At 38.4% G+C, this 14,205-nt stretch overlaps 1 protein-coding gene across 7 annotated transcripts in view; it reads right to left on the reverse strand.

Moving 5' to 3' along the window:
* Positions 1–14,205, reverse strand: part of DENND1B (DENN domain containing 1B) — a 169,335-nt gene that overhangs the window by 89,354 nt on the left and 65,776 nt on the right. For all 7 annotated transcript variants that reach the window (XM_030033491.1, XM_030033490.1, XM_030033489.1 and 4 more), the window contains one exon: positions 7,579–7,698. In XM_030033491.1, coding sequence (XP_029889351.1) covers positions 7,579–7,698 — 120 coding nt within the window. The remainder of the gene's footprint in view (positions 1–7,578; positions 7,699–14,205) is intronic.

The following is a 14,205-nucleotide window of genomic DNA, read 5'->3' on the forward strand; positions in this document are numbered from 1 at the left end:
ACTGTCTATTAATCAAAACTACATCAACCTCTTAATGCTCACAAACATTTTTAATGCTTAGTATTGTTGACAGTAGTTAAGGTGTGACATTATTGCATTTGCTTTTCAATATATTCTTATATAATCATAAAATTTACTTCGTTGCACCTGTATAAGGCAACTCACTGCTTGCAGGCATTAATGCTGCACACCCTTGTAAAACACCCATCATAACAGCACCTAAAACACCTTATCTTTGAGTTTTCTTCCACCTGGGACTCCTGTTCTATTCTCTTCCGAAATCACGTTAACCTGGTTTTACATGTTGCTGAAACGCAGCGTAGATAGGCAAACAAAATTGTTCACCACAGTGTTCAGAGTACCTGCAAACGTCAGAGCTATTGAACAGTTTTACCAGCCTAGAATTACAGCAGGGACGGGAACAATGTTCTAGTGTTTTGACCAAGCCAAGGTACAAGGTAGGTATAAATCGCAAAGTATTTTTATAACACTGGACACACAAATGGGTTAGATTATCGAAAAGCTTTGCAGTCTTTTGCTATCACCTCTGCATTAGTAGTGTACATCAACCCAGCATGTTTTGCTGTAGAATACTCTAAAATCTTATGTGATCATACGTTTTTCATAATGAACATTTATGAACAGCATTCTATAAAAATAAATGCTCCTACTTCAATAAAATATTAACCATATTTCTTTCTTGTATTTATAATCTCAATTCTCCTCTTGCTGTGAAAAGAAAAATTAAATGCAATTTTTAAGTCTATGCATAAAAAGGTCAAATTCATTATTTGAAATTAATGAACCCTAGCAGAAAGCCAAGGGGGCATTTTCTTTCATATGGGAAGGCTTGCTGACCAGAGTACTCATACAAGAATTTCTTCCCTTAGCAAAATCAGGTTGATGATACACTTCCATGTCTTCATGTAACAAAACCACAAAGAAAAACATTGTAAAAACAGACTACTTGAACACGGTTTAAAATGCCAGTTGCCCTTCTGAGCCGAAAGACTGGAAAAAGAATTGCTTTAAGCCTTATAACCACAGACATGAGGTTAATATAATTTCAACATGCCTCTTAAGCCTGAAAAATTAAGGAAATCAAAACAAGTACTCCATTACATTATATGGCATGAAACCAAAGGCCACCAAAACCTGTCCTCTGTTTCTTTTCCACACAATCTTCAGTTCTTCAGAAGCATGGTTTAATTGCAAAAGTTTTTGTCAGTATTTTTAATTATACTGTTCTTACTGCAACGGAATATTACAAAGATCTACTGAAAAGTACAAAAAAGTTCCCTTTATATTTTTCTTCTATGTATTTGCTAACTGCTATTAATTCAGTGTAATAAAGAATTGTTACATTTGCTGTTTTCATAAGCAAGAGTACATTTGTGTGTGTGCATATAGAATGCATCTCTGCATTCAAAAGTAAACATAAACACAGGTTGTGTTTGTTCATAATAATGACAGCTATCAGGTGGCATTTTAGATTCTCAATTCAAAGAGCAAGTATAAGCTCTTTTTATTTTGTGACATCCTCAAGGCTGTCAAGCAACATTTTTGTCCTCTTATATCACAAGCTGATTTTGCAGGCACATGTGATGATAATCCTATTAATTTATTTGGACTACTCTAGCAAACAGATTTATTCATAGATGAACATTCTCGTGATACAGGCTTTACATCTTTATCCAGTACATCGTATTGGATAAAGCACTGTATAAGAATCATAGAATCATTTAGGTTGGAAAAGACCTTTAAGATCATTGAGTCCAACCATTAACCTAGCACTGTCAAGTCCACCACCAAACCATGTCCCTAAGTGCCACATCTACAGGTCTTTTAAATACCTCCAAGGATGCCAACTCCACCACTTCCCTGGGCAGCCTGTTCCAATGCTTGACAACCCTTGCGGTGAAGAAATATTTGCTAATATCCAATCTAAACATCCCCTGGCACAACTTGAGGCCATTTCCTCTTGTCCTGTCACTTGTTACTTGGGAGAAGAGACCAGTACCTGCTTCACTACAACCTCCTTTCAGGTAGTTGTAGGGAGCGATAAGGTCTCCCCTCAGCCTCCTCTTCTCCAGGCTAAACAGCCCCAGCTCCCTCAGCTGCTCCTCATGAGACTTGTGCTCCAGGCCCCTCATCAACTTGGTTGCCCTTCTCTGAACACGCTCCAGCACCTCAATGTCTTTCCTGTAGTGAGGGGCCCAAAACTGAACACAGTACTCAAGGTGCGGCCTCACCAGTGCCGAGTACAGGGGAACAATCACCTCCCTGCTCCTGCTGACCACACTATTTCTGATAGAGGCCAGGATGCCATTGGCCTTCTTGGCCACCTGGGCACACTGCTGGCTCATATTCAGCTGGCTGTCAGCCAGCACCCCCAGGTCTTTCTCTGCCGGGCAGCTTTCCAGCCACTCTTCCCCAAGCCTGTAGCGCTGCATGGGGTTGCCGTGACCCAAGTGCAGGACCCGACACTTAGCCTTGTTGGCTTGTATGGCACTTGTGTGTGTGAGAGCTGAAAACCAGAAGCACTACAGGTAAAAGAATCTTCTTAGCTTGTCCTGTTAGCAAATCTTGCAAAATTATTTAATCTTTGTTTAGCACAGAAGTAGTCTATGTACAGAAAAGTCATCCAGCACACAAATGTCCATCAACATCTGTTAGGTTGGGTAACAATTTTTTTCAAGTCAGTACAGAAACGCACTGTCTGCAAAAAATAGTATTGAAATGGCTGAATTTAACAGACAAGACCTGTAATATATTACCCCTAATTCAAAACTGTCACACTAATATGTACCTTAACAACAGATAAAATCAAAATTAAATTCCATTACTAGCAAGACCTTACCATCATATTTGTATTCTTAAAATTATTTATGAGCAGTGCATTTCACAATTAATTAGCTGTCTTACGAAAATGTCAGAAGGTTATCAATGAAGCCCCTTCCCAGTAGATAAAACAGAGGAAAAACAGGGCTTTGATTTTCAATTTTAATGTAGTTAGAAGCCTAATCTTCAAATACAAATAATTTCAGTTCTTAAACTATGAAAGCATTATTGGTTTCTTGTTTATTTTTCTTTAATTGTACACAGTCTGCATCCCTCACCTTACAATCAGTAACTGTTTGAGAAACAAACATACAAGACAAGCATACAACCATTTCTGTAAAGTTGCCACAAAACATTTCTCCCATAATAACGAAAAGCATCAAAACATAGGAAATATTGTTTTGATATGTATTCCCTGGTTGAGAATACAGAGGTCTCTATTTAAAAGTACAGCCACTACCTGTCACGAAAGCAAGAGCCCAAGATATTTCATGGTTAATTAAAAACGTACTTAGCATTTTCTTTTAATCCAAATGAGCCACAAGGAAGGAGCTCAGACTTTTATTCAAAGTCACGCATAACCCTTGTTGCCATAAGTAGACTTCCACCTCACTGGTGCTTCTACTATAGCTCTGATAAAACTTTTACATTCATGAGTCAAAGGTTAAATAAAGGAGAGGAAATGTTTTCTGTCAAATAGTCAGGTAACCACTAACAGTCCTGAACTATCAGCAGGAATCTAACTTCCAGTAATCAAATAAAACTAAGGAAACTGCCTTTCCGTAGCTAAATGTCTAATGTCTAGGGGCTACTTTTCTGTCTGGAAAATTGACACAAAATGTGTAAAATTGAAACATTCTGCTTCTAAGGGATTTGCCTAAAGGAAGAGCGAGAAAGCTTCAAGCATGGTCTGAACTGAAGAACTACAAAGGCTTACCACATAAACCTGTCTTCCTTATTAGAGCATTTCATTTGGAAACATAGGTGACAATTTTACAGTCATAAAATTAATGAAATCTAAGACTGAGCATTTTAATGATGTATTTTGCTTTCCTCTGTGTGACCTTATGGATACATAAGGTCAACCTCAGAGTCCATCAACAGTTTCAAGATTTTTAACAAAACAAATTTCAGTCAAATTATTTGCGCTTTGTACTAAAACCATTCCAGTAATTCAAAAACAATTTCATGTAAACCCAGAAAGTATTATTCCTACTGCAAACAGCAGTGATATTTAGAAACAATACCCAGAAGAATTAAGTCTCCTTCTATTATTCAAAAGTGAACATTGACGTTTCTACTGTGTCACTTCAAATCTCAACTGGCAAAACTGTTTCTTGAATTAAAATATAAAAAGTAAAACTAGAATAAAAGATCCAGTATAGTATATGAGCACAACAAGGTGTATTACAATATTCCTATTGTGGTACCCCTTGTTTTTACGGGGCTGCATTAGCTCAACAGCTTGTGGAGAGGGAGGAGGTGACACAGCAGGATTCACACTGAGACCTTCACAAAGCAGCCATGCAGTTTAAAAAACAAAACAAAACAAAACTTGCAAAGGAATCACACAAAACTTCTGGAGAATAATCCAAGACACATTTTCTCATCTTACTATGGCTTTGCACTTATTGGCACTTTGAATTGGCAACTGCAGTCAAGCTCTGCAGGATCATTTTAGACAATACTGTATCACAATTAAGTTCTTCAAATAAAAATGCCTGAGATAGCTACCTTGGGGGATTTTTATTTCACTGTATAAACATACAGAGAACTTGAACAAAACATTCTGATTTGGGAGAAAATTTTGTTTACACAATTCATACACGTGTATATAAAATGTAAAAAAACCCATAAAACGTATCAAGAATTTTATACATACAAGTATATTTTCTGTTTCAAACTATCCAGTTTAAAGCAGGACCATGTGGCTGCAAATTCAGAGATGACTTCCTTTAATTACTGTTTCAGATGAAGAATGAATTATAGAGAGAAGTCCCATAAACTGCAAGACTTTAACCTTAGAAGCAGCTTTAGGTTGTTGGTGTAAAACCTGAGGACAAGCAGCCTTTTGTTCAGTTTTCGGTTAAGAATCCTGTTCAGCAGTTCAAATCCTATCTCTTTAGCTGCCCTGGCATAGGTTAACACACGGCCTGGTACCATCTACAAAAGACATTCACAAGAGAAAAATTGTGTCCTGTTCCCCACCCATCAGCCTACCCAAATTTCTATAGTGTTCCTTTCTCATCACTTTGACTGGATTGTTCCTGCTCTTCTTTTCAGAGATTCTTACTTAGATTTTAGCTATTTATGACCATTTCATTTAGTTAATTTTCTGTATTTGGGTATCTCTAGTTGTCTTTGTTAAAGCTCTAGTCAGCAATCTTAATATATTCCTCTTGTTTGAGGCGATATACATCTACATGCATATATATAGATCTCTAGTTAGACATGGTATTTATGTACGTCTGCATTTGTGTGTTTATATAAAAGTCTATGACTATTGTCTACGTATCTGTGACAGACAAGTAGTTTGAATTGTTCATACAGAGTCATTACGTGTATATATGCACAGTGAATATAAATTTATGCTATTTTGGTGGAAGACAGCAAGTGTGAACATGCATACACACTCTTTATATAAAAAGACAGCACTCGTTTGTTAAGATTTCTTTGATTTTGGTTAATTTAACATCAACAAGCATGTACAAGGGAAAGCCAGATAAAATGCCAAAAGAAATCTGCTAGTGAGTCATCTTCCACTTGGTCACTTCTAATGAATCTTGGATTCAGAGCAGAAAACAGACTGGATACTAAAATGCGTTGGATGGAAATACTGATGCATTCTTTCTTTTTGAGCTAAACACAACAAACACACAAACTGGAGAGAAACGGACTATCAAGCTAGAAGTACAATGCTGTGAAGCTAGTGCTGTTATACACTCAGCTATGCATTGTAAATTTGAAATTGTCACAATAAAAGCAATGCTTTGATTACAGTTCGGTGAAAAATTATAACTTGCCACTTTTCATTTTCCTAGTTACTTGTACTAAGTAACAAACTTGGTTGACTAATCTTGAGCTGATGTGTATCTGTGGGGAAATGTTAAAAGAAATACCCAAGCTTACACCAGCTGAGAATTTGAGTCCTTTGCTTTGCAGCACTACGTACAGTATTTAAATCTGCGTACTTGAGCGTGTGTAATGGATTAAACATTTGTTATTATAGCATTAGAAGCCAGACAGACAATGTTAGGAGTACAAGTAAAAAATTCTGTTTCTAGCTTGATGAGGGAATAAAAGGTTAACTGAGAGAAAAGAGCTAAAAGCATACACGTACATTCTCACTCTGGGCCTTAACAAGATATATCAACAAAAGGTATCACAGAGAAAAGGACTAAGTATTATACACTCCAAAATCCTAAGAATTAAATCTTTCTGAAGTATTATTACAGAAGTATTGTCAGGATCACAGAAAGTCAATTCATTTCCAGAATAAAATCTTTTCCTTTTGCTGTTTTCATTATATGGTAGTAATTTTTTTTTTTTTTGCAATATTTATAGCAAATACTTATTTCTAAATTACTTGCCCCAAAACATCTAGTGTATAGGCTCTCAACATTAGTTTGGAATCTGTTTTAAAGCTCACAAAAGTCTTAATGTGCTATTTCCAATAATTTTAAGCACTGCTCTACAACTTTCTGTATTGTCTGGTCTTTTTTTCCCCTCCGCATGTTCTTTTACTGATATTCTTTTAGAAGTTGATCTTGGGTTTGCCTCCCTAACTCATGTGGTCTATCCTAGTGACACCTTCCATGACTGCCTGATTTCCATGTTGTCCAAATACCCAATAATCTGCTTTTCTCCATAAGCTTCCTAGCTTACTCTCCAAAATTCTCCAAGTTGCCCCTCTGCTGCCAATGGGTGTGGCTCTTTGGCAGTACATGGCTCCTCTTTCACCTTGTGTTTGGGGATTCTCACTTTGAAGGCAATTATATTTCAACCTTGTTCTTCTCATGCGCTGCTGAACTGATGTTCCCATTTCCTCTATGGGCATTACATGCTGCGAGGCTCTTAAGTGAAGTTGCAAATTTGCCTTTTAATTAAAGCACTCTGCCTTTTAATTAATTTAATCAAAAGGGGTTAAAAACAGCTAAACAATTGTTTTTTCATTACCAAAACAATTATCTTATAGGAGAAGAAAGAAAAAGTGGAGAAACAAAGTATTTCACTGGGGTCAATTCCTCCATCATCAATATCTCTTCTGCAACAAAGAAGCATGCTCTTTATTGAAAATTATCTGGCTCTAGCATTTCTGTATTAGATATAGACTGGCCAAAGAACATGGAAGAGATGCCCAAAAATCATATTTCTAAGGAGAGGAATACAGAATAGTGCACTATATTGTTAAACTGACTGGATACCTGTCAATGATCTCGTTAGAAAGTAAAAATATCCATCTAACACTCAAAGCCTCTAAAGCTGCAGTGTATTGCTCTCTGCTTTTAAACAGAGATTTCATGTGATTTAAATAGAATTATTTAGCCTCACACAAGAATACCATCACATGGGGCTTGGGACCACTTTTCATGTGAAATCAATGGTAACACTGTTGTAGAGAAATGATATCCTGGTAGAGAAGTAAAACACATTAGCAGAGAATTTGCAAGAGACAATTTTTTCTTGGTTTTTTTCTTATATTCACTCCTTGTCTCAATTTTTCTTATACTGACTTACCTTAGAATACAGAGGCAGACCTTGCCTCCTGATGTCAAACGGCAAAATCCAAACCTTTGCTTACTTTCAATGTCGGTGAGCACAAAGGTAAAATGCTGTCCTACTTGGTTTTGGGACACCCTGAAAAATTAGATACAGAACATAAAACCACTAAATCACATAAAACATGAGCATTTAAGTCATTGGTCTCAAGCATTTTCATGCTCAAGCCTTACTATCCTTCTCTCCCTTCCCACCATCCAGGCTGCCTCTTGCACCCCACTCCTTCCCTTTGGCACAGAAGAGCCCGGGTCCTTCCTTCAGCCGTGCCTCCAGCTGCCGCTCCGGCCCTGTGCTCCAGCTCACGTGCTCCACAGCATCTGGCCCCTAGTCTGAATGGATGGGGCATTTCATCAGGTCCTTTCCTACGTAAAGCCTAAGCAGAGCCAGTACAAGCCTGCCATAGCTTGTTGGCTTTGAGCACACCTCAACAGTGGAAAATGGTAACCAAAATGAAGGTTTAAAATTCTAAAAAATAATTTATTAAATGTCACAATACAGGCCTGGATTAAGACAGCCATTAGAAAACTAGCTTGTTTGGGTTTTTTTTTCCCTTCAGAATAGCTTCATTGGTTAAACCCATAGCCTTCCCACACACCCACACACATCTTCCTCCCTTTTTTGCACTACACATTGCCCAACAAAGAACTTGTTGCTAAGTTCATTTGCCAGTGCAAACTTGTTTGGTTCTGGAAATGCAAAAGCCAGAAAATAATCACAACTAACAGCATGAGAGCTAAAATAAGTAACAGTATCTTCAAGACTGTATCAAAACATGTACCCTCTTGAGACAGAGTAAGTTTACACAGAATTTCCCTGCCTGATGTTCCAACTCCTCTCATCCCCACACTCTGCTCAGTCAGTGTTCCCTCAGCAGTGTTCACAGTTTCTACCTCCCCTCCAATGTCACCTCTGATGCCTTATACTCATCTCCAGGTCCCCGTCCCAACCTCCATGCCTGACCCCCCACTTTCTGCTTGACAGTATGAACCTTTTCCCAATTTCTTTTTAAGAAGAAATGGCATCTTCACTGCCATGATGTGTCTCTTATCTCCTTTAAGCTCTCAAGCCAGGAGCCTTTCTCTCTTGTGCAATTTGTCAGCTTCAGAGAGAGGATCACTGAGATCATGGGATGGACCTGCTTTTCAGTGTGGCCAAACTTCGGTGATCTTCATAGAAATTGCAAAATGCATTCAATGTTAGCACTTTAGAACACCAAGAAACTGTATCTGAAGTTTACTCACAGAAATACATATTGCACTTTTCCAAAATCTCCCAAAGAAAATCAGCTTTAGGTAGAGTTGGTATTTTCAGCCAGGAGAGGTAATGTGTTGGCATTGAATGAATCATAGAATGGTTTGGGTTGGAAGTAACCTTTAAAGATTTAATTAAAACCAAATGAAAACAAAGTTATGATGGGGAGTGCATGGAGATTTGAAAATGTAAAATGCAGCAGTTTTGCCTGTAATTCTATTGTCTGCCATTCTTTTCCCATTCTTACGTGATCTTCTACAGCAGAATACCTAAGCACCTGCTATTAAGGGCTGTGATTAGCATGTGTCATGTGTGGTTCAATCTTAGATGCCAAGCTGAAAATGAATTCCCAGAGAAGCTGAGAACCATCACAGATCTCAGTCTTCCAATCTAAGAGCACAAAATATTTTTTTAATTTATCCTCTGCAATATGGGTTGGGGTTTTTTGTTGTGTTTTGTTTTTTAAATCTCCACCAAAATAGAACATAAAAATTTTGCCCTAGGAAAGAAGAAAGCAGATGATCAACGGGCAAGAGAAGTTACATGGGACACATGCACATTATACTGCTTAACACGTGCATGACAAAAGCTTAAAGATTAGTTAAGTGATACCACTAACCAGACTGTACAGTCTCCCACTCATTTCAGTTTGGTCTAGTCCCTCGTGAACATACAGTGACTACGCTGAAACAAAAGCCTGCACTGAGCATATACGATGTTACAAGATACATTTAGTCCAATAAAATCACTGGAAACCCATGATAATTAATTGACTTTTTTTAGTTAGGTAATTAAATCATTAAAACAAGTATTTTCCTCATTTGTCTTCAATAGACTGGAACAACCTAGTGTGCTTTTTAAACAGTAAACGGTCAATGGCTTTCACTCAGTCCTTCATTTTTCAGGTTCTGTGTAGCTAGCATGCTGCCTGTATATTACGCCTGATACAATAGAGAGCCATCAATAACAATGCATTACTACTCCCCTGCCAATGATGCAATTTTCTATTTCACATCTTTGCATTTTCCTCTCTTCCTGAGAGCAGATCACCACTGAAACCTGCAGTGTGCTTTCAGTATCCCTGCACACACTGTGGCCAGAGGCTTACACAGTAATTCAGCAGTAGCTGGTCAGTCGGTAGCACTGGTAATGCACCATGCAGCAACCTTGGCTGCCTCCTGCTCCCACCCCGTCTCTGCTCTGCTGTGTCCCACCGTTAGGCTTGGAGCTTTCTGCAGCCACGACTGGCTTTTTCTTACACTGCAAAACACCTGCCATGGTTAGGCTGGGGTCTCTTAATCCAAAGAGATCACTGATAAATCACAAAAAGCAATTGTTAATAGATGCCCATCCATGCAGGCGTTGCTTTTAATGTACTGTGTACATGTATGTCAGGCAAATGACTACTCCATTACTGCTTGAAAACAATTCCTTAGCCCAAAAAACTCAGATCAGTAAGGATCTCTTGCTTTCAGTTATTTGCCTCCTCCCTTCCCAAAACCTGAAGATGACATGGGAAAATAACTGGTATTGCAATTAAAGCATACCTAAAAATGTCACTACACAAGATCACTTTAAAAATTAGATTTAAATTCTGATATTCTCTATTAAAAATAGCCTGGCCAAGTTATGACAGTTCAGCAGGAGTGTCCTGGTTTCAGGGACGCAATTCCAACATCATCTCACCACCTCCAACTCAACATCTTCCCTTTGCTTCTTTAAGAGAGACAACTCCATGTTTTGGCAGTCAGTGGCCAAAAGTGGCCCGGCTTGAAAACAGTTTCCAGGGCTCAAACTGAATCTCCACAAAGAATCCAAAAGTTTGCATTTGGTCCCATTTGCTTCAAAGGAACAGCTAACAGAAGCCAGTGACCATCCATCTGGACCACATTTTCTGATCAGAGTTTAAAATACTGAATTAATTCCGTGTTTCTAATTTGAGAACTCCACTTAAGATCTGGGGGCAGCAAGGATGCCTGTTTTTTTACTCCTCGTCAGCAGAATTAAAACTGACTATGTGTAAGCCTTACAGAAACAAATAAATTATGATTGGGGATTTCTGGATATTAATAGATAACCACAGTGTAGAAACCAGACACATAAAACATTCAAATAGTGCTAGCACTACAGTTTTAACATATATATTGCATGTACCATAATCTGGACAAATTTTGGCTGTGTGACTTGGGACTCATGCCTCCCTGTTTCACTGTGGCACATTCAGGCTCTCTGGAAGTCAAGTCTCACCTTCAGAGGCAGGTAGCAGCTCCTGGTGCTGCTACTGAACCACAGCAATGATGCCTCTCAAGTTTTCCTTAACGTAAAAATCAACACAAGTAAAACACAATTATTACATACCAGAATTCCCTACAGAAAACATCTAGACTTTCTATCGGAGCGCAGGATCAACTGGCCGAGCTTCAAAAACTTCCTGCAAAACGCTGGTCTAGTTGGCTATTTGAAGAGAGCATGATCTACTCACTTGCATGGGGAGAGCAGGCACAAATGGTTCCCAACCGTCGCTGACCTTCTCCTCACTCATTCCTCTGCCTCGCTTTTGACTTACTTTCAACTCTTGACTTGCATGCTTACTTTTAATCTTAGTTTAACAATAATAAATCACTAATAGCGAAGAATGTGTGTAAATAGTTATTATACCTGCAGACTACAATGGGCTCTTTCAAGGTTGTTACAGTTCACTATAGGAATAAAAGTAGTTTTTAAAATTTTCTAAGCACATACCTACACAAAGCAGAAAAGGCTCTTTGGTACCCATGGAGTAGGTAAAGAGTCATTTTAAAGATTTTTGTTTACTCTATAGCCATTGTTCAGATCTCGTTTTAAGGCCGCCTTGAGAGAGCTGATTAAGGCAGGAATTAAATCTCTTCTTAGAATGAAAAGCAGCATGTCTAATCATTAAGTTTGTCCCTTGCTCTCAGTAAGAATTGCTCTTCTTCCAAATTAATCTGTTTAGGACACAGAAGATGTTTGAAATTATTTTTTCTTCAAATTTTAGGAATTTTTAAAGAGTTTTGAATTTCAGAGAGATTTTTCAGAAAGTTCATTTTTTCAGTGAGTTTCAAAAAATGAAAGACTTTATGCATGGGAATACAGATTGGGATGACTTATTCTTAAAAGAAAACAAAGTTACCGGTATCGTTAATTATAAGGTGTCATGTACACTTGACCAATGTAACTAAAGTACACAGTTCTGATTAAAGCTTTGGCAGCTGCTACCAAAACCTGAAAATTTCAAATGTATTTTATCTCCCAATCTGATGCTGAAAAGCAAACCCCACCAGTCATTCACCCTAATTCTCCCCAGATCAGAGAATAGATTAGAAACCATTTCAAGCAGGAATTTGAAAACCAGATGTTAAGGTAGTGGTACAAGCTGATGGAGAGACTGAGGAGGCAGTAATCCTAGGCTGGGCTGTCTCCTTCAACTAACTGCTATCCCCACATCTAAGCTTCAGGGACTACCTTCTCCACTGCCAAGCCCACTCCATGATCCATGACTCCACAGCTCAGGCTCCCTGTGTGGAAGGCTCCTCTGCTCCAACTGAGCTATCTGATGTGAGCTCTGCTTCCCAGAAACCCCAACCCCTTACACATCAGAAAGAAAAGGAAGAAATCTGCAGAAGACATGAAAATGTACCACCAAGTAAGAAAATTCCCACAAATAAAAAGCATAGTTAGCTTGTAATTGGGGTTATGTTTTCGAAACAACAGAAGCATTAAAAGAAACCACAACTAATTAGCGAAGAGTCTCACTGGGTGTATTTAAGCCGCAACAGATGCCTGCTCTGTCCAGGGGCCCTGGCCATCATACCTGGCCAAGGGTCTATCGGAGCACACAGTGGCTCCCTCGGTGTGCCCAGGGTTCCTCTCAGTCGGGTCCACTTCTGCACACACATGGAAGCCTAGTAACCCACTTTCAAAACCAACAGTTACACTCTTGCACAGTGCACATTGCACGCTGCAACCTTTGGACATTGCACGTCCTTACAAAGACTTCCCTCTTACACTTATGTTTGATATTATGCACACACATACCATAATACAATCAGATAAAGGATGGAAATAAGTCAGTTGCATACAACTGCGGCTGCATTTTGGAGTTCACAACCAATCTTGCAAACTGACTGGAATGACTGAAGTGTACAGGAAATGCTATAGTTTATTTATCTTCACCTGTACAGCTTGAAATACATTCTCAATTACTTACTTGTCATTCTCAACTATTTACTTTGAAGGCAAAAATTTTTGTGTAAGGTGTCTTATAATTCCCTTTCACAAGACCTCTACAGCCATTGTTTTGCACTTGTCTTGATCATAGCTGTGTTTCTGCACACAGACAGACTTTTATCAGAAATACCAACAGAAAGAGCATTAGCCAGGAACAGGAGAGTGAAAGTGATGTTGTTCCTACCATCATTACTTATTGACCCTAGCTGATTATGAGTTAAATAATATGCACAGTAATCCCATACTTCAGCAATATTCTACTGCTAATGAGAAATCTTCTACAGCATCAGCACCACTTCTTACACTCCAAAATATAACATTTCCCTGCAATCAGGTGAGCGCCGCAGGGGAAATTAATGAGGTGAATTGTCTCCATGCTGATTCTACAGGCAGTTTCCAAACTCTCTTAGCTAAAAAGGCACCTGTGCTACATGTTCAGCCAAAGAAATGCATCCTGAAAGGGAAAAGACAGACGAATGGAAGGAGCGAGGGGAAGTATTTATGGCGGAGACAAATGAGAAAGATTCAAAGCACAGATAAAATAGAGGGGTCAAGCAGTGACATAGTGCAACTTAGGACTGAATTTGAAATAGGTCCAATAGGAACAAGAGGAAAAGTTGCATGCTCACTAGTCATCATCCAGCTGAATAACTGATGGATGTAACAGACTGAGGTGTGGGCTCTCTGCAAAGTTACACCTGAGTTTTGAGTTGAAAGTGAAAATACAGAAGACTGCTGGAGAAAGAAAAGTGCAGAAAACCATGCAGAATTTGCCTAAAGGATTCAAGGAACAAGAGAGAGGACAAAGTGCTTTTTCTGATGTATTAAAATTAGTTTAGCAAACACTAAAAGGAAATTAAAATCTCTACGTTCTCAAATGTTAAATCCTCCTATTCCGTATGAAAAGAAACAGAGAAAGGAATTCTGTAGCAGAGAAAAGGAAACTTATTCATAAATATCTACAAGCTGTTAGAATGTTATACAACTATGCCATTTATTAAGCCTAAAATAATTTATTCACAAAAAAAGACACAGGTTCTTGAGCAAATGCTCAAGAACTTCTATGATGCAATTCATTACCTAACC

This window comes from Aquila chrysaetos, chromosome 12 (assembly GCF_900496995.4).
Source record: "Aquila chrysaetos chrysaetos chromosome 12, bAquChr1.4, whole genome shotgun sequence".
In the NCBI taxonomy this organism is placed as follows: domain Eukaryota; kingdom Metazoa; phylum Chordata; class Aves; order Accipitriformes; family Accipitridae; genus Aquila; species Aquila chrysaetos.